General features: G+C 36.1%; 1 protein-coding gene across 1 annotated transcript; it reads left to right on the top strand.

Annotated features, from left to right (window-relative positions):
- The first annotated feature begins 78 nt into the window (after positions 1-78).
- On the top strand, positions 79-20378 carry LOC109032814 (uncharacterized). Its single transcript, XM_019045111.2, has 11 exons — positions 79-236; positions 3095-3275; positions 4000-6003; positions 7098-8201; positions 10318-10440; positions 11198-11310; positions 11699-11833; positions 13364-13468; positions 14787-14945; positions 16097-16377; positions 17578-20378. The coding sequence occupies exons 2-11, from the start codon at positions 3143-3145 to the stop codon at positions 17666-17668; spliced, it is 4248 nt and encodes a 1415-aa protein (XP_018900656.2). The 5' UTR covers positions 79-236; positions 3095-3142; the 3' UTR covers positions 17669-20378.
- The last annotated feature ends 851 nt before the right edge of the window (positions 20379-21229 follow it).

Genomic DNA, 21229 nt, shown 5'->3' with positions numbered 1-21229 from the left:
TACTGAAGAGAGCGCAGCTTGCAAAGTTTATTTTGAAAATAATTTTTCAGGTTAGTTTCTTCAATGATTATGATTTCAAGAGCGAATTGTTGTGGAATTGTTTTCATTACTGCACTTGAGCACTGCCAATCATGATTTTTTTATCTTAAAAATTGACGTCAACGATTACAGTACTTATAGTTGAATTCAAATGAACATTGAAAAAGCATCTGTCCCTCCATAGTAACATTTTATCTGTAAGTATCCAGTTGTTTGATTCTTACTGTATGTAGTCGGTTGACTTTCTGCAATATGGTCATCAATACATCAAGTCAAGAAGCGTATTTTGGTTGATGATCGGTCGAGCAAAAGTGTCGCAGTCGAGCAAACTGGGCGTTGTTGTTGTTGAAAGCAGTTGTCAGAATCCGACCAATCAGAGATGAGTTTCGAAGAGTTTGCCGGGTCATAAGCAAATACGAGAAAGTACTAGACCAGATTTATTTTAATAAAATTAATAATAAATTAACAAATAACAGGTACACTGGTAATGAATCGGAATATTTGGCGGTCTTTCTTACATTTAGAGGTTAGGCATTCGGCATTGATGCTTGTTGGATGCCATCGTTCACATCGGGGTTACTCCGAATCCTACATTTTGTAGGGTTCACTTTTGGCTCCAACGTTTGTAAGAATTCCACCGTTCATCTGTCTGGTGAGTCCCGAAAAAGTTTGGTCGCGTCAAAGCAAAATATGAAAATAGCATGATCCACCCATTTTGGTTCGACCGATCATCGACCAAAATACGCTTGAATTAGTCCAAAGCAGGCACAAATTATCCATATTTGGGCTGGTCCAGTCAAGGAGTTACTCGCAAGTAGAATTTCCCAAGCTGCCGCCTCCTATCAGGCTGAAAAAATTCTACAAACACTTTTGATGAATCCATTAGGACCATGTTCTTTATGTTTTTTCAATGCGCCCTGGTAACAACCCCCCCCCCCTCCCCCCCCAAAAAAAAATTCTGAAAAGTCTGGTTTTGAGTTTGTGCGAGGTGAAGTAACTCTGTTTCCCCGCGCCCAGCCCTCTCGGAGTGCATTGTCAGCGTGCGCTCAGAACTGGACTTTTCGGAACTCTTGGGGGATATCTCCGGGGGATGTTCCCAAAAAACAAAAAAACTTGGGCCGAATGAATTCATCTAAAAGAGTTGGTACAAATTTTTTCAGCCTGATTGGAGGCGGCAGCTTGGATAGTTCCCCTTGTCAGTTATCTGGCGTATCGGTTCATGTATGGAAAGACAATTGGGGGAATTAATATTCCCAATGACCTGGTAGCCGAGGCGACTAATTAGAATGTGGCCATAGGCATAGAGCTGTTGTATTTTACTCATTTGACTGCGACCAATGATGAGACAAATAATAGGCTTTTGAAAGGAAATAGCTATCGAAGTAACTGACAAGACTGTTGAAATCATCAAATTGTTTGACAGTTGCAATCTGTCAGCTACCAAGAAATTCATAATTCTTCGATAGTGTGTTGTTGCGAAACTACACACAACTCGGAGCCATGTAGAGATCAGCTGGCATGGTGCACTCCAAAAGTTAACATAACAGGTTTCATAGGACATCAATTTTGAGACGCCGATGGTGGGGTGTTCCCTGATTCTCGTGTGTTGTTTCCAGCTACACATCCAACATGGGGTCGGTGCAGTCGCTTTACCTATGTATTTACAGAAATAACCCTGAATAGATGCCTCCCTTCCCGCCCGCTCGTTTGGCTTGATACATACGTAAGACTTGCATCAAAGAAAATGGGTATCCACTCTCCAAAAAAATTTTGCAGCAGGCTTGGCAGTGACAGAGACTGCAACAAAAATTTCTTTTTCAATTCATTTCATCTAGCTAAATTGAAACATATAATTGGAGGGAAAGGGAGCTCATTAAAGAAAAAAATAAGATGTCAGAAGCATTTAGAAAATGAGTTTTTTATGGATGATGTTTTTCTTATAATAAGTTAAGAATCTAATATACTGACCAAATGTTGGAAATTGAGAAGATTTGGTTGAAAAGACCGGTGTTGACAGAAGAGTAGCATACTAGAATTGATTTGTTTTATTGATCTTCCACACTTAAGTACTTAAAGAATCAATTTTGCAAAAGATGAATCCTAGATTCTCTATCACTATCACAGAAACAGTGAAATGTGTGGCTTGATAGAAAGACATCTTCCTTCTTTTGAGTAATCACCCTTTTAGCAGCAACCTGATGTTTTGTTGACACCAAGTAATGACGAGAAGCAGAGAAAAAACACAATGGCATATTTTCTTCTCGATAATGCTAGGGTTAGAGCAGAACATGGAGATTCTGGCTCTGTCTGTTAGCTCAGATTGTTTCTTAAGTAAGTAAATTTAAGCACCACCTCTTTGACCTAAGTGTGTGTGGTCTTCTCAAACTGTGCATTCAACATGCATTGCAACTATATGATCTCATTAATTCCTGACCTCCAACAATTTATACTTGATTCTGTTGGAATCCTAAGAATGCGAAGTTTTATAACGCTTAGGTTGACCGGGAATATTATGTTTTAGAAGAAGCGGATTATCTCTAAAAAGCTCAAAAATCTCAGTATATTATCAAAGTGTTTACATGCTATTTTCAACACAAATTGAATAATCCCATGAGCCTCTTAATCAGGTTCATACCCAAGAAAGCTTCTGAACGTACATTTTTCCGCCTGTTTTGATTATTACACTCTCAATCTTTCATTGAAACCAAGGGTGTAATCTCTTACGCAGGAAGGGGCCAAAACTTCAGAAAACTGTAGTTTTTAAACAGTCAATTTTACTGTCAAATTTTCGTTCACCCTGTTTCCTATCTATATTTACTCATGAGTATAACATTGTTAATCCTATTCAAACAGATTTCCTCGGTGATAATTTTTAAGCTCATCTTTCCTGTCATGTCCCTCTTAGTAGATAATTTTATCTCGACCCGCAATATCATAAGTAAACAAATGAATTTATCTTTCTTTGCCTGTCATCTTAGTGCTTTGCTCATGTTTAGTATGTACTAAGGCTTTTTTTTGACATTTTTGCCTCATTTATTTTGATCTCTCTTTCCAGGGAACTTTTACTGAAGCTGTTGTCAGATAAACTATCTTCCCTCACAAAATGGCTGAAAATTCCGCAGGAATGCAAAGAACTGTCGACCAAAACCAAATTTATTCGAATCTTGTTGATATGTTTGATGGATTTGTTCCTGTAAGCAAAATTCAGAAAATCGTAGAACAAAACAACTACAATTGTAAGTACTACATTTTGTTCCTTTCCTCAAATTGTCTTTCTTTTTCAAACTGCTCTAGATGAAATTAATCAACCATGGATTTAGTTGGTAAAAAAGTGTTGTTGCTTGATAAATTAATAAAGTTACAAATAATACCTCTACTGTGGATATGGATGCTTTTGGGGTGGATACTGTGACTTTTGCTGTTGTTTCCTGAGATGATGATCATTTTAGGATATCCCAATGCCCAATGTGTGAATCTTAATGTAAGTAAAGTCCTTTTAGCATTGACGAATCCATTAATGAAGATACACGCAGAATGGAATCTGTGAGGTCTGAATTTTAAGTTGTCATTACAGATCAAGTTTTGCATCAGTAACCATTTAAATCAATAGTAAAATTTTTAAAAGAAATCATTTTCCTCATGTTTGCACATAGGCACTATGAGTGAAGTCTATGCAACTTTTGATTTCGAGAATCAACGCTTTATAGCAGCTCGACTTTAAAATAACTTTCAAAGGTTCAGAGTTGTCCAAAGCAATTCTGCGTATTGAAAAGATAAAGATTAGGTTGAAGGTCTAACCCTCTCACAACATCATGTTGCTATATCTTTCTTGAATTAAGTGTATCTTAATCAACTTTATAAATCATCATTGCTGCCAGTTCTCATTGATTTTTTCAATAATCATAGCAGCACAACACATATAATTTACACATACACCCCTAATTTTTATTCTCTTTTTAGTGGATCAATCACTGGTGGCCTTATTACAACTGTCAGAATCTGTTAGTAAAAGCACCACAGCTTCAGAAAGGCAAGGAAAAAAGAGCTCATCTGATAATTTGAAAACTCCCCCAGATAATAACTCAAACGGTACAATTCCTTTTGGTAAATCATTTCCACCTCCTGATAGGAAAACAGAAGCAATGAATGATTACAAAGGAGCAAAGCAGAAAGAAAAGATGGACTATCCAAGAGTTCAAATGGCATATCAGATGCCATCTCAAAGGAACGCAGGGTACTCTGATTATCAAAAGAACACACATTTCTATCAAGGCTCTCCTTTACAATATAAATCTACCCAGCAATTTGAACAGTCTCCTCATAGCAGATACAATCGCAGCTCTTACTCTTATTCTGTAAGGAATCCAAAACAAGGAGCCCCCATAGTTCAATCGAGCAGTATCAATTCGCAAACGATGAGTAATTCTAGTGCTTCTTGTCCATCTAGTCCAGCTCGCTCATACTCTAATTTAGATTCTCCAAAAAGCAGTCCAAGAGAGATTGAAATGGCAAAAACTTATGACAAGGTATATAAAATTGTCAATGATGGGTATAAAATTATGGTTCTCATGCGTGGCTGTCCAGGGAGTGGGAAATCACATGCCGCTCATGAAATAATTCAAACTTTGTATGGCAAAGTAGAAAATCCAAAAAAATACATTTTTAGTGCCGATGATTTTTTTATTAATGCGAATGGTGTATATAATTTTAACCCTGAAAATCTTGGCCAGGCTCATCAGACAACTCAAGCAAAAGTTTTAAATGCTCTGAAGGCAGGAATAACACCAGTAATTATTGATAACACAAACACACAAACATGGGAGATGAAAATTTATGCTTCGATGGCAATTTCATGGGGTTACTACCTAGAAGTCCTAGAACCTCTCACATGGTGGAAATGGGATGCAAAAATGCTCACGCGAAAAAGCACCCACAACATCCCATTGTTCAAAGTAAGAGACATGCTAGAGAGGTATGAACGGGACATAACAGGCGAAAAATTACTGGAGCTAACCTCAGCCTCGTACCCTCCTCTTTTAACCCCACCTCAGCTTGCATCTAATACAACCAAGAAGAAATTTTATGACTCTTTGAATGCCAGCAATAAATTTACCAAGGTAGAAAAAGTTGAGAAAGCTGTGAATCAAAACATAGCCAGTGTAATGCAGTCGTTTTTACAGAATAAGCCATGCAAATCTAGACAAGAAAATCGTCCTTCAATTGAGCAACAAGAAGAATATCCCTCATGCAATTCCTCTACGGTAGATACCAAAAGCTCTGTTTCCAATCAGACTGTTGTTCGGAACTCCACAGAAATATTGAGTTCATCAAGTAAGCAGTTTTCCGGATCCGGAGACCACTTGTCTAAATCCGCGTCTCAAACGCATATGTGTGAAAATCAGATCATACCTTCTGAGGAAAAAGAAAAGAAGCCTAGGAAACTACGTACTAGGAGAAGAAAGAAGAACTCTACCAATCCTGATTTTTCCAAAGATTATGTGTTAGTTACAAACGGCCAGCTTATCTATCAAAGGGATTATTCAATTTATGCAGATACATGTGCAGTGAGTGATGGTAAAACTCTTGAAACTACCTCAGTTGGTCTGAAAAATACAGAAAGCTCAAGCTTTCCTGAAGTTTTGAGCCAAAGCTCAAAGGGAAGAATTATACCCACTGCAGAGGTATGCGATCATCAGTCGCCATCGAGTTTAATAAAACCTAAACAGAATAGTTTTCACTCCAGTTCAAGCACGTTAACCAGTCTTGTCGCGTACAGTAGTAGTGACTCCTCAGAGTCTGAAGAAGATCTAGCTCAGCCAGACGATGTAAGCTGTTTGATTGATAATGCAAGCTCCTCGGAGGTCCTTCAAAAAGTTGATCCATACACTAAAGAAGAGCAAGATCTTATCACTGGCGGGAAAGAAAGTAATAATACTGGCCATGAATCTGTGACACCTTTTGATGGTAAGTAACTTTTGATTGGATTCTAAAATTGACTTTAAAAGCATGATGGTGACTTTACGGTAGGTCTGAATTCATGGTGAGAATAGGGACTTCAGCTTCAGAGCAGTAGGGGGAGGGTAGTCTAGGGTAGCTAAACTGTAAGATATCCATGCTTCTTTGGGAAGGAAAGAGAAAAAGAAAAAAAGAAGTGAACGAACAGGAATATCAATGAGCCATTATATCTTTATACACTTATTCTAAGCAGGAAAAGGAAAATAAGAAAACAATGATTTTATTCAGTGAGGTCAAAAATAGGCTTAGCAAAGTCTCATTACCTAGGCCTTCTGTGGGTTCTGTCCTAGGGTTGAAGGCGTCCAGAATGGTAATCGGCAGATTATTTTAGGTTAAAACTTCCATTATCAATGCTTAACACTACTCAAAATATTAATCGTTATATTTTACAGGCACTAATTGTGGCAGTTTTATTTCATCTTGCTACAGTAGTTGCAAATTCTGAGTGTATTTGTAGTGGAAATTGTTAACCAAATAGCTGCAAATTAAATTTTAAAAATCGAGCCAAAGATAAATAAAATTGTTTCAAATCTAAAACCAACAGTAATCATCAAAAAAGAAAAAAAAAAAGGCTTTGTAGGATCTGTATCAAGGCATAGTTCTTAATAAGTCAGACCGTGGCTCTAAAGCTTTCAAAGCTTTGATATTTAACAATGCCATATGTACTGTAAGTGAAACAAATTGGATCAAACTTTTATCATTGGCCAAAACTTTTCAGTATTTTCATGAGCAACCTCACATACAGCCTCCAAATTTTGCGGAGTATCTATATTCAGAAGTTAAAAGGTGATTTTATTATCTAACGTTACTTGGTATATTTAATTAAATTAATTTAGTTTATTTAAATCATGTAGATAGGTTCAAGACATTCTTGCAGTAGTTACGTTTTACTTATATAAAATTTCTTTCTTTTAAAAAAAATGAAAAAAAAGGTTAAAAGGAATGGCAAAAACTCAGAGGAGCCAAACTTTTTCTCAAAAACTTTTTTTTGAAACTCTCCAATGTAGATGTCTGCATTGATGCAAGTTTATATTGTTGTCCAGGAACAGAGGTGCTCAGTGATTTGAACGATGATATTGATTTTCTTCAAACATGGGAAGCAAACAACAGAGATGAAGGTATCGAAGAGGGTGACAATGAGTATCATCCAAAACCTCCTAGAAAACAATTTAATCCAACTTCTTTTTCCAACATCTACGAAGGTAACTCTCTTCAGGAACAAACATCAAATGACGACAATCATCAAACATCAAAAATTGATGGTTCAGACTGGAATGCGGAAGCTGATCTTCAAGCAGTCCTTAATAGCTGGGGAGAAAATTCGGAAGTTTCTGCTGAAAAAATGGTAGAGAAGTTTCTAAAGAGCTTGAATGAACCTACAACTAATATCGTATCATTCCCTGAAATTAAAAATACCAATACTCATGATGCATCCACTTCAACAGACTATGAACAAGTTCTCTCTGCCTTACAAGGTGACACATCTGGTTGTCTTATTCTACAGTGTTGCAATAGAGATATCAACGCAGGTGTAGAGCCTAAGGGAAAAGTAGAACTGCAACAGCGCTTACATCTAGATAAGGGATCAATGACAGAGGACTGTATTCCAATTGTTCAATCCTCGAGTGTTGATATTACTGACTTGAGTAAAGTATTCGCCCCAGAAGTTTGCGAATCAATAATAGGACTCATCGATTATTGTGATGGTGACATCAATGAAGTGATCAGCTCTTTAATAGATAGTGGTCATGAAATTTTACCGGAGCAGTTTGAAATCCTCGCCTCAATCCCAAAAAACTGTCTCAATATTTCATCAAATGAAAAGTTGGAGGTGTCAACCAAGAAAGAAACTAAAATTCTTAAAGTGGCTACTGAGCTGCCGAAACAAAAAGTGAAGCAAACACCCACAAAAGCGCAGCTAAAACTGAAGGAAGAATTTGAATCTAAAATAAAAATTAATCCAAGCTCATATCCCAAGTTTACGCAACAGTTAAAAAGACAGAGAGAGCAACAGCAGGAATTCCCGAGTATTTCAGAAAGCATGAAGGGCCCTGTTCCAGATGAGTCTCTGGTTTTTGTTTTGGACAAAAATTTTGTTGATCAGCTTCAACAGAAATTTGGACGCATTAACTTGCCTTCCAAAAAAGGTAAGTCTGAATAAAATTGTGCCTACTTATTATTTTCCTTTCATGCAGCTTTTTATCAGAAGCCTAGAGCAAATGAGTACCTAGTAACGAACATTTTTGGAAAAGTCCAGCCTTTTACATTTTTAATATGCTCAGAAGCGCTTTATCATATATGTGTCAAGAATTTGGTAGTGAAATCCAGTAGAAGATGCAAGATGCTCAACTCAAAGAATGCGGATAACATGGGAAACATGTGTGTACTGTTTTCTCATGGGATCTCGAAATGAAAAAAACTTAGTCACAGCTCATTTGCTTCAAGCAATTTGTGATTCTCCATGAGAAAAGAGATCCTAGTGCTGAAAAACTCAATTAAGGCTCTGGTATGATTGTATGAAGAAGCGTTTTACAATGGTGTGAGAGATAATTAAAAACGTCAAAGCAAATAAGTTTTATGGTGGCTGAAAGTTTTCAATCCTAGTTACATTTTTAAGGCAAGATGTCCTCAAGTTTTGCCAACCATATTCTGAGTTCAGCATATTGCAATTAAATGAATTAAATCATGCACAAGTTATACAGCCGGAAAATATAACATGACAGATTGAAAAATTAAAAAGTGGGTAAAGCAAGGCTAAAATATTTAAACACTGAAAAGGCAGGACATTTCTAGTTGAAACAGTCTTTCAATGACATTCATTTTAACTGATTGTGAGGAAGTTTCCCAAAACCAATATTGACAATTGATCAGATTTTTCCTCTTCTTATATGTGTTCCAGATTGAAAGTACTCACTTTCTGAGTATTGATTTTCCAGAGAGAGAGAGCAACATAATTAAGAGCGAGTTGTTGTGTACACAGTGATGTGATACGATAATAGGTATACATGAGTACATTACACATGAGTTTATGCAAATTGAATCATTTTCTGTGACCTCTCCAAATCTCAAAATTAAAATTAATGGCCTCCCCCTTCAAAATCGTAAAAGAAACTTTGTTCCACAACTGATAACAAAATTTTGCATCCGTAATGTGCTCTCTTGAGCACTAATATTTATATTCTGTGTCTGATAATCACAAGAGCACAATCAATATTGTTTGCATTTCTCTTATTTTCCTTACACTCTCTATCGATATGCTTTGTTCAAGACTTTTTGTCTGTGATTCCAGCAAACTTTTTTCTAAACAAATCGCATTCTCTTCTTGTTTCAAGTATTTCTCTCCCCTGATATCGCTTTGCAACTCCAAATTTCATAGGCCATATCTTGTATGAATATTTGTTGTATTTTTTTTTATTCCCACTTATTTTTTTCATTTGTGTTGTGATGAAATATTAAAAATTTTACTCTTCCTTTCTTCTTATTTTTTTTTGGAAGTGTGAAAAATGCATTTAATTTCATATATATATAACTTTTTTTTTGCTCTGCTTACTCAGAAATTGTTAAAAAATAATCAGAAAGCAAGGTTTTTGGCAGCTGCATATCTTTTATCATCACAAATTTTTGTTTCAACAAGTTCCTCAAATGCTTGAAATGTTTTCATTACTTTCAGTCATAGTGTAATTTTTTGACATCAACCTTTTCATAGATCTTCACTGCCGAAAATTTCAAAACTCTTTTACCTAAAACAAGTTTTTTTTTTTTTTTTGCAAGTGGTAAGGAAGATCCAAATATATCGTGCCATTTTGAGTTCCTTGGATGGCGACAAGGTCAAAATGAGGTTTTTAATATAGAAAAACTATTGATGCGCAACAGCCTGAAATGAACAGCATTTAGTGAAAGAGAACCAAACATTTAGTGGAGTGCTTGTTCATCCACTGCCAGGAGCTTCCACTAGAATCAATGGAAATTAATTTTCACTCGCAACCTATCTATGAATTATGTTTCACACTTACGCTCTCATGAAATACGTAGGTAGTTATTTGATCACTCCTCTGCGATACAATTCAGCGCTTTTTCTTATACACAGAAAGGAACCAGCAAAGTAAAGAAAAAAGTATACCTATGAAACAATATAAGCAAATCTAGAATGTTAAAGTATTCTTCATGTGGAGCTCCTCCAACCCCTGTCAATGAACAGACCTCTTCTTTCCCAAGCAAGTCGATTCTCTTCGTCCTTTTTATCCTAATTTTTTACTCTTTCAGATTGGAATCCTGTAGTGCACATTCCGTCCTCCTTAGCTTTTCAATTGTATGGTTGTGTTCTCGCAGCCGTTGAGGAAAATACTTCTAAAGAGGAACTTCTCATGCAAGAAATTATTGCCTCAGGTAAAGTCATACCTCTCTTTCACCTAATTTTTCAAAAAAAATTTGATCAGTCGCCTCTACTCCTTGTTTGGTACAAAAAATCTATTTTCCTCACAGTTTTACCGTAAAGTCTTTCACTCTAATGCCTTCAATATTGTGTTATGTGTCCCTTATTATGTTTTAGTGCCTGTGGAATCAGAATATGATGTTAAAAATTTGCCTCCAGTAATTTTTTTAAGTCGATTTTTTCTGTTTATCTTTCTAAGATTGGAGGCGTGGATTTTTATTCTCTAAAATTTTTGTTGTATTTATTTTCTTCAATTTGTAACTTACTTGGATGCTACACAATGAAACATGAAAAGTTCGATTGTGTGCAAAAACATGGAAAAATCGGGCTGAAATCCTTTTGAAACCAATACTACATTAAAATGTGTGCATCCTTTACTCTTGCAGTTCAATTCCATGGATGAAAGTTGAATTGTTTAAAAACTCATTCACAGGGGCCAAATTTTATAAGGAACATCGGGCAAGCCGATTCACCATCTTTTTTGGGAGGGGGGGGGGATTTTGAGGGAGTGTCCCTGGAGGACTTTGAGAGGAGTTTGTTTAGAGGCTCTCTGAACCTAATTGATTAATTAAAACCGTCTTCAGCGAGTCCTCATGCCATTTTCAGGTTAACCTTGAAATAAGCAACTCTTTGACTTCAATAACCTGGCTCGAATCCTCGATTCTTCTCACTTTGATTTACTCAGTTGCATCCGTTTTTTTTGTTTTACAGATCAAAAGTTGGCAAAGCAGATGCAAGACTCTGAGATCGATCAACGGCGTTCAACTGAGCTTGTAGACATCATGGATATGAAACTAGCTTTGCAACTCTACAATGCAGACCTTGTAAGTTATGATGGAATCAATAATGATTCCTTACAATTTTCAATGATTGAAAAATCTTAGGTTTCCGAAACACTGTATTTTTGAACTCACGCTCCTCTTGACATAAATGAGACCCTTATTCAGTTCTTGAAATTCAGCTATTAAATGTCATAGTGGAGATGCTGTATATTTATTTTTTTTAATAGCCAAGTGATATTAGTGAAACCTCATTCATACATTCTCGATGAGTCGCTGACCAGAGGCAAAAGTCATGTTCAGTGTTAGACTTTTTTTCTTTTTCTCATCGTCTTTGCTTTTTCGAAGTCTGACGTTGTAATTTTAGCTTTCGAAAATCCTCTCATTTTTTGTTTTCATAGCAGTAATTACTTTGTTTTTTGGTTACTTGCAGAAAGCCATGAAAGTCCGTAATCCAGAAGAAACTGTAGCGAATGCTCTTTCAAGGAGATTATTGTTCGAAATGTTTCCACATTTAGATAAAGACACATTAACTGCCACATTCCAGATGAATAACTGTTCATTCCATGTGAGATATTTGCTCATTAGTATTAGTGTTTTTGGCATGCATCCATACATGCGAAATTTCAAACAAAACTGGAGGAGAGCAGTCTTTATAGATAAATACCGACTGTGATTTTTTCCCCTCCAAACCATCTAACTGTAGCGAGGTAGACAAAGGTCCAAGTTTACCAGTCACTGAAGTAAAGTGAAGTTTCATGGAAATAAGTGAACATCATTTGCCCAATGACCTCATTGTTTATTTCTTTTCAAAAGAGTGCACAAAGACTTTCTCCTGTTAGTATAAACTCAAAAGTATTGATGAGAAATAAAATAACCTTTCAACTCATAACTGCTTCATATCCATGATGGCAAATTACAAGGATTTAAGGGGTATGGGCAGAGATGGAAAGTGAAATTCTAAAGGCTCGAATAGATTTCACAAAATTGTTAATTTTTTAATTTTTATCGGAATCATTGACTAAACTTTGGGAAGTCCGGAAAGCGCTTCAGATGGTCTTCCTGTTGATGCGACAGTTTTATGCTACCCTACTGAGGTGCTGTACATGAAGGGGGGCACAAAGGGGAGTTTAGAGAGAAATTTAGCCCCAATCTAACCTCTAAACCAAGTGAAAACATTTGCAACTTGTGAATATCTAAGGCCTGGGGTAAAAAATGCCAAAATCGAGAATTACTGTCTCCAAGCGTTTCTTGGTCTCTTGAATGCATCCCCCAAAGTTTCAACAAATTTCATGAAATTTCTCACGAATAAATTTCATGAAATTTTCCATCTCTGGACATGGGGTTGTAGGGGTGAGAATATCAGGCACCATTCTCTTGAAAATAAAATAAAAGCAGAAATTTTGAAACAATGTTCTACGAAGCAGTGACAACGAATTTTTGCAGGGTTTCAGTGTATAAGTCTCACAAAAAATGTTGTGGAAAAACCGAAAAGTTCATTACATAGTTCAAGAAGTCATTTCCAAGGCAAGAAAAAGCTAATCAAAATTTGGCCAATCAAAAACTAACAGTCGAGTTGACGTAGCAAGGCGATGCTTGGAGCTGGAGTCAGCCTATGAGCAAACGCGGTTTCCTGCGTCTGTCTACGTCATCGAAGCCTGCTAAAAAATCGTTTTAAAGAGGTTCCATCTCAGCATTTTTAAGACAGGATTCCTCCGCTATTTATGGTTTAAAAAAATCTGACATTTCCCGGAAGCTTCGTTCACCATGAACATTCAGAAGATAAATTTCAATAATAGGTACCACAGACCCATGCACCAAAAACAAACAGGTGACATCATCTACAACAACTCAAAAACCACTTCCAGATTCTAAAATTTACTCAGTGGCGTGGGTTGGGTTTGGTGATAACACAAGCTGTAACAACCACCACTTTCGATGGGGGGGAGGGGGATAAGATAATACTCTCTTAAGGTATAGAAAGATCCGCAGGGCTTTCCCATTACAATTTAGTTAGTGTTTCTTTAGTTTTACCGTCTGAATGCAATTTACAAAACCGTTGTTTTATAAAGTATAACTAAAGTATGCTCTTTTTAAGGATACAATTCAAGTGATCTTGGGCAAATTTCAAGATGAAGCAGAACTTCCCCCAAATTTAGCTGTGCAGAAACAAACTATGTGTGTAGGCTCTCCATCTCCACAGGTACGTCCATCTTCATTCCTGAATATTCTGTTGAAATCTTCAATGGCGTTATCTGCAAGTAGGCACAAACAAGACAGAAAATATAGTATGTATGAGTTTTTTGCCAACGTGCGTTTGTACAGAAAATATACCTTAGCTTTTATTTAAGAGCTAAGTAAAGAACTGCAGTTAAAAGTGGGGTTCAAACGAATTGGCACTGTCATGCCACCGATCGCTTCTTCCGATTAATTCACTACTCTAAAGATCTATGTTTCACCCGTTAGATTAAAGCAAAAATCACTTTTATTGTTAACTTTATCGGCCATACTTTATCAAATTTTGAAATTTAAAGCAAAAATATCAAGATCTGTTGCATACTTCAAATGGTCCGTTTCTGTTTAAATAATTCTGGTCGAAAGAACAATTTAAATGAGCAATTTTCCAAAATCCGAGCTTATTCCAAGCGCATCTCATTTAACTTTTGGGTAATTATTAATGAAGAAACAGTTTTTATATGCGTTCAAAGTTTTATATGTTGATTAATCGATTACTCGATTGTGAGGTCATACAAAATCCATATAGAACTCAGCTGATTTAAGATGTATTAATTTTTGCTCTCACATTGCAATATTTCAACTCGCCTCCGGTCGATTAAATTAAATAGATAAACTATCCAAAGGAACATTGAATCGCTTCCTTATCCGGCACCCAAAGGCCGGAGATGTCAGCTTGTTCTCCAATAGAACCCATAAACTCCAATGATATTGAAGCGCTTCGAAATGATTGCTTTCATTGAAATTTCTTAATATTGCAAATGAAGCAATCAAGCCTTGAAACACTTTTTTGCGTTTCATTTCGAGTATTTATTTAGAAACATTTCAGTCTCCGTTTTTTAAGAGTAATATTTTGATCTGCAACGGTAGATTGAAGCAGATAGCACGAGATCCATTTTATTTTCAAAGAGGACGTTAGAATATTTTAATTTTGGGTTTAAATGACAGTGGTAATACACTAAATCAAGATTCGAAGAACGTTTCTTGGGCAAATAACTTTCATTCACCCTTTGCTCAACCATGTCTATGCAAAGGACATGTTCCCTGTCAAAATTTAAGACAAGCTGATACAGTACAACCCTCTTGCTTCTCTCGGCAGACTCTTCCTCAATTTGAAGCCTATATATCTTGACTCCTTCTCCCAAAAATCTTGTTTTTGTGTTTGGAAGATGGATCTAGTTCTCATGCATGGAAATATTCTCTTCCTAATTTCAGTAGCAGAGAAAATATTTATTTTATGTTACATAGATAAGCTGATGATTAATGAAGGTTTTTTTTGCATGTAGCTGGAAGCTGAAGTGCCAATCAGGGAAAATTTGAACACCATGGATGATCTCCAAGAATCGCAATCATATCACTACCATATGCGTACGAAATGTTTCAACCAAGCTAGGGATGCATATAATTCAGGAAAGTCACAAGTTGCGTCATACTTCTCTCAACTAGTGAGTACATTTACCTTTATCGGGCTCTCATAAGCCTTTTCAGTGGTCTCTTAAGTTGACATTCTCATGAATGTACTTGGATTTTCTAGAAAGACCTTCTAGAAATTGATCTGAGACTCTCTTTACAGGGAGTGAGGGGTCTCTTACAAGAGATTGATGGCCCAGTGGGTTAGTTAACAAATCACCCCAGTGAATACAAAGGTAGTCCTCGATCATGTTGAAAGGTTGAGGATTGTTTATTTACAAAGAAGATATGCATCAACAAGGTCTCTAACTCAGTATGTACTGAAACTAATATTTTTGTGTGAAATCAATACTTGATAAAGTAGAATTCAAATTGACTGCACCAAGTACCATCTGTAACCATTTAAGCATGCTGAATTTATTTGATGCAGATTTACCATGCCAGATTGGTGAGCAAAGAAAGCTTATTATTCATTACAGAGCTAAAGCAAATACCACACGTCCTTAGATCTGTGTGTCACGCGAGGTTTGAATGAATGAAATATAACAATCAAAAAGAACCAAAATTTCTCCATCTCACAGCAGTAGGCAATGCCATGTCGACTTCTAGAAAAAAAAGCTCCACTCTGAAAAACTTTTAAATAGCTTCCGATACAGCTGTGTTGTAACTAAGAGCTGAAAAATTCACTTTATAATCCCTTACAAAATTGGCATCTTAAAATTTCCAGTTTTACAGGGTACCATGAAGGCTGTAAAGGGCATCACATGAAGAAATAAGGACCAGCTGGATCCTAACACCCTTGTTAAAGTACAATAATTCAAAAACAAATGGGTGTACAAGGAAGAAACAGAATTAGAACACAAGAATATAAAAAGCTAAGAAACAGAATATAAACACAGTCAGGACGTTTCGGGCCAATTACATGTCCATTCTCAACTGGAACAAAACCGGCTAAAATTTAAAAATCAAGACGTTGAAAATGGGCATGCAATTGGCCCAAAACGTCCTGGTTGTGTTTATATTCTGTTTTTTAGCCTTGTTTTTGTCTTTTTAAATTGAATGTTATCATTGTGAATTCGAGTTATTGCGTTGTTTTTCTCTCTTATCACTCCCATGTTAAATGTGCATTCCTCTTCATTTTTTCTATCGCCGAATGAAGCTTTTAATTTTGTATTTATTTTTTCAGGCCTTCCTTCACAAACAGAAAATGGAAAAAGCAAGCTCACAAATCATCAGGCTGGAAATCGATGGCAATTCATCTGATACCTTGGATCTGCATTTCTTCACCACCAAAGATGCCTTGTTAGCTCTAGATATCTTCCTTGACAATCATATACAAGACCTAAGGTCTCGAAATGTAACCTCTAAAATTTTTTACCTCATCACGGGGCGAGGAACTCACAGCGCAGGTGGAGTTCCTAAAGTTAAACCTGCTGTGATCAAGCGTCTACAAAAAAGGAACATCGGGTATGTACCAATGATTGTCATGGCACAAAATTTTATATTTTTTCTTTACCCTAATATTCTCTGAAAATGAAATGAAAAAATGTTATTAACACTCTTCTAAGCTCAGCAAGCACTGCGCCTCTCAGTCCAGGTTTTGGAAATTATTCTCAGACGTATTACCCCAGAGCAAAGAAAATTTCTTACCTAGATAATTTGTTGTATCAGGATAAGTATCATAGCGTATGAAGTGTGTATCCTGAAAGAATGAAAAGTGCTCATGCTGAGGTTTTCCTTCTGTGATTTTTGCTCAGCAATGAAGCACTATCTTAAAGAAATTAAATTTGGGCCAAAAAGTGAAATCGTGGCAATCAAGATGCATATCTTGCCAGTCCTGCAGGTTGTAATATCGTATTCCGTAGTTATTTATCTCGGACAAAATTCACAGAAACATTCAATCTGGAAAGATTCAAATTTTTAAGTTTTCAACTTACAATGAGTCTGGTGCACCCAAGAGGTACAGCCACCCGATTACATTCTCTGAGGACAAATTCGCTTGAAAATCACGTTTGGCTCATCAAGAAGGTATAAAATCCTTAGCGTTCAATCTGCTTAGCTTATAATCAGCTTTTTTAATTTATCGCGTATGTGGGCAATTTTTCTTGGTGGCCGGCAGTCAGGTTTGCGCGGAGAGTGACCTTACTCTAAATAAAGAAACAATCTGGCAAACAGTCATGAACTCTCTTCGCATAAAATTTCAATCGATTCAAAGCTTTTGTTTTTGCAAAATGAAGAAAAAAAAGGGAAAAAGCACTTGAAACCGATGGGAATCATACAGTAGAAAAAGTTAGTGAAATCGTAGGTTCACTCAGGTAAGTTTCTCTTACACCTCTGCCTGTGCAAACCTGGTTGGAAGTGACTGTGAAAAACTACCCGCTGACGCGGGAAATTTGAAAAAGCGTTTCATAAACTACACAGATTGCGCATTAAGGAGTGGCTATTAGACTTAGACTTTTTTGATTTGTCCAACTTAATTTTCGTGCAAATATACCTGTAAGGAGTGTATTTATTTGGTTGTATCTCTTGTGTGCAACAGGTTCATTCAACTCTGCAGAAAACACAGAATAAGCAAAATTATATCATGTGTCAGAAACTATTCACTTTCTTTCCCGCAAAAATTTAAGGAGCCTTCTTATTTATTCTTCTTTTGTTTGTTGCTTACAGGTACAAGTTCGTAGAATCTAATCCAGGGCTCTTGAGTGTCTCAGTCCACAAGAATTTAAAACTTAGTTCTCACTTTCAAGATGAACCATAGTGAACAAAGCGTTTTTATCCCTCTTGCTGAAGCAAAGTAACATCCGGAATTAAAGCCGCGTCTCTTGATCTCTAGGAAGTGAGTGCACCACTCATATTAACGCATTTAAAAACTTAAAGAACAGATTGCATATTGCAAGGTGCAATATGTTCTTTGAGCAGATATGTTCTTTCTTAAATGTTCAAATGTAGATGTACTTATTTTTAAAAAAAGTGACCAAATGATAAGTCAGAGATCATAAAGTGGATACTAATCTGGAACAGGCTTTAGTTGTATCGTTGAGGGACTGAAAATTTAGAATATAACTTTTTAGCAAATTATACATGATTTTAGTATCAACGAATAATTTATGATTGGAGGTATAGCTCAATCCCAAAAACATTTCATTCAGTCTCTCTTTTAGGATATTTGTTAATTTTAAAGACTAAAAGTGCTGTGATGTTCTAATTTTAATTGTTGAATTTGTGCTTGTTTTACTAAATTTTCTATCTTTTTCATAAAAATTAGTTTTTAAGAATTTATGTTGTTAGTGTATCTTCTTGTCCAAAATTCACATATGAGTTTTCCTTTTTCTGCTTGAACCACCCAATAAAGTTCAGCCTCTGAACCTGAATATCGAAAGTGATCTGTAGGAATAAGTGTTTCATTTGCGGTGTTTCAAAGTTTCAGCTTTTATTTTATGGAAGGAAAATATAACAACGCTTTTTCTTGAAATTTTCTTAGATTATTCTTTGCTTTAAGGAGAAAAATTAGAAAAGTTTTCAAGAAACAATGTGGATTATTTTTCTATTTAGAGAACAAAGCATGACAGGAAGTCTGCAACATCACAAACTGAGATGTGCATTCTTGCAGTTTCTTTGTCGATATATGCTTCAAGTCAAAATTTAGTCATTCTTAATCATCAAAGATTTTAATTGTATAATGGGAAGTCAATTGGGTTGTTCAAGAGATGGTCCGAATCCATATTTACAGGGCAGCTTAAATCACAATTAATGTATCGAATCAATTCTCTGTCCTTTTTTAAAAATGTATGGTGGATGAATGTTTGTGTGTACCATGTTAGTCATGATCATTCTGTTATATGTAAAACCAACCTCTTTTCATGGATGGTCAGTAAGCGGATTGTTAAAATTTACCAGTTAAAAGGAGGCTTGCCACTAGAGTAGGCTGAAGTCAAATCTTCCATTCAAATGACTCTCTTCATTTCTCAAATATGTAGCACAAACTTCTTACAAATTGTTAGGACTTTGCCATTACTGTCTAATTAGTGTTAATTTTAGTCCAGTAGAGATTACCGCTTGACTCAACCAAATTAGTGATGTTGCCTGATTCCAGTTCAATTTCATCTTGACTTTCAATTTTAAACAAATTTCGCTGATAAGCCTCCAGATTAAAAAATGTCCTAAACGGCAGGTTTGCTTCATTGACTGAGAACTACCACCATGCTCTACCATATTACCACTATTCTGCCATGTAATTTTAAGTTAGTTAATAGCTCTTGTGTCATTTTTTGTTTTATATCGGCTAGTGAGTTTTATAGGGGTTCTTGTAAAGAAATATATATCGATGACTAAAGTTGAAAAATGCAAATCTACATCGCAACTTTTAGAAATCTCCGATTATGTTCGATTCTCTTTTTCCAGGAAACTTTACCTAAATATCCTCTTAAAATTTTCTGTGAATATATTTGAATGAGTGAAGAAAATGCACAGAAAATTCATAAACAAATTATGACTGGTTTTCCTTTGAAATAAATAAGAGATAATCGGACGTTTGTAGCATTTCAGTTGGAGATACGTTTTTATAATTATAGCTGGATTTATATTAATTCCAAAGCCATGGATGGAAAGTATTTAGATTATTTAAAAGATTTATTAAAAGAGCGTTTCCTGAGAAACGCTCATTTTTTACATTTTCCCCCCTGGTTTGCAAGTATCACTTCCTCCATTCACCTACTTCTTGTCATTGCGTGTCCGAAACGTTGCAATCGCAAAGTTTTAGATCCTCAAATCTTACTATTGTATCAGTTTTTTTAGGTAGGTGAAGAAAAAAAGTGTAACCTGTGAACCAGTGGGCCAAATTTATGAAAATCTGGAGATTATTTCAGAAAGCTGAGAGCATTAGCAGCCCTTTTTATTGATTGGATCCATTCACATTGGTTACGGAGGTAATACAACTGAAACAAGAGGTGTGAGAAATATTCGAAGTTTTAGACATGCTGTGACGATTGGATTAGCATTCCATCAATTCAATGATTTCCACTTAGTAACAGTGAATTATTACTTTTGAAGGGACAATGCAGGGCTATTTGCATCTTGAGTATCTTTTAAAAAATAGGCGTTTTATGAAAAAAATGGTAGTGTATTGCTGATTAAAGTTATTAAGTTGGGATATTTCAATCTTTCTGTGCCTTTGGAACTTTTTTACCTCAGTAACTTTGATTGATGTGAGGATAGGAGGAAATGGGTTTTGTGTGCTGGCCCATCCTCATTTGGAAAGTTTCGAGTTTTCCCCATCTTTCTGTGAGCTCAAATATCTCTCGTGTTCATTAATAGTTTTGATGAATTTACCTTTGTTATTTTATTTCTAAGTATTCGTAAGTTACCTTTAGTATAAGAATGTAATTTGTATCATTGTGTTATTAATTTTCTTGTTCCATCCATCTTTTACGAAGTTTATTTAATTAAAAATGTAAAACAAAATGAAAGTTTACTTCTTTATATTTTTTTTAGATTGTGCCTACAGCTTACTTTGGTGTTCTGCAACACCCAAACGCCACATGTACACATGTACCTATCTTCCCAAAAGTTTGGGCATCCGACATCGTAAAATATTTTCGTCAATTCCCCGCTAACATTTCCTCATGGGATGTCCCTGTCGCCCTCTTCCGCGGGTCACTTAATCCATAACTTGTTTGGGCAACCTCTCCACCAACATTCTTTGCATTCACCCATACCACACTAAATGCCTGGACATGACTGTGAACAAGTTACTTTTAGCCTTCATCACCTTGCGCATTTTTTTATTACAGACATGGTTCCTTCTCAAGATGCTGGTAGACTGCTGCTGCCAAAAATCCATCTCAGTTTCCCTCAACGAATTATTCAAGCAGTTGGTAAGAGTATGGGCATGTGCAGAGGATGGCTGATACCTCGGTTGCCGATAAAGGGTTAGGAGTTGGTTCCTTCAAGCACCTATGCATTGGAGAGGGCGTCCAGCTATGAGATGGCTGGAAGGCACCCAAAAAGAGATAGAGAGACGCTAGCTTCTGGAAAATTCTAAGAAGGTAACTCGACAGATTCCAGTGGCCGTTAGGCGTCGCAGAGAATCTTAGTGCGCTGTCAAAGCGGCTATTATGTACACAAATAGTCGACAGAAATTAAAAATGATCTAAGAATTTGTCTAGAATTCTTATGGAACTGTCAAATCAATTGCATCATGCGACTGCTAAAAAGTCAGTGTTTTTCTTACCCTCAACAATTTAATGCGTTCGAGTACGCAGAGGAAGCTGGAATTTGAACTAAAATGAAAGGCCTTACAATCGGAAGAAAATGAGGATAA

This window comes from Bemisia tabaci, chromosome 2 (genome assembly GCF_918797505.1).
Source record: "Bemisia tabaci chromosome 2, PGI_BMITA_v3".
NCBI lineage: Eukaryota > Metazoa > Arthropoda > Insecta > Hemiptera > Aleyrodidae > Bemisia > Bemisia tabaci.
The sequence above is the reverse complement of the archived record's forward strand: the minus strand, read 5'-3'. Positions and strand labels throughout refer to the sequence as shown.

Excerpts from the sequence above, each read along its gene's own strand:
- LOC109032814 (XM_019045111.2), top strand. The coding sequence starts at position 3,143 with ATGGCTGAAAATTCCGCAGGAATGCAAAGAACTGTCGACCAAAACCAA. Across the intron at positions 3,276-3,999 it reads AGAACAAAACAACTACAATT|TGGATCAATCACTGGTGGCC; the intron begins GTAAGTACTACA and ends TTCTCTTTTTAG. Across the intron at positions 16,378-17,577 it reads CTACAAAAAAGGAACATCGG|GTACAAGTTCGTAGAATCTA; the intron begins GTATGTACCAAT and ends TGTTGCTTACAG.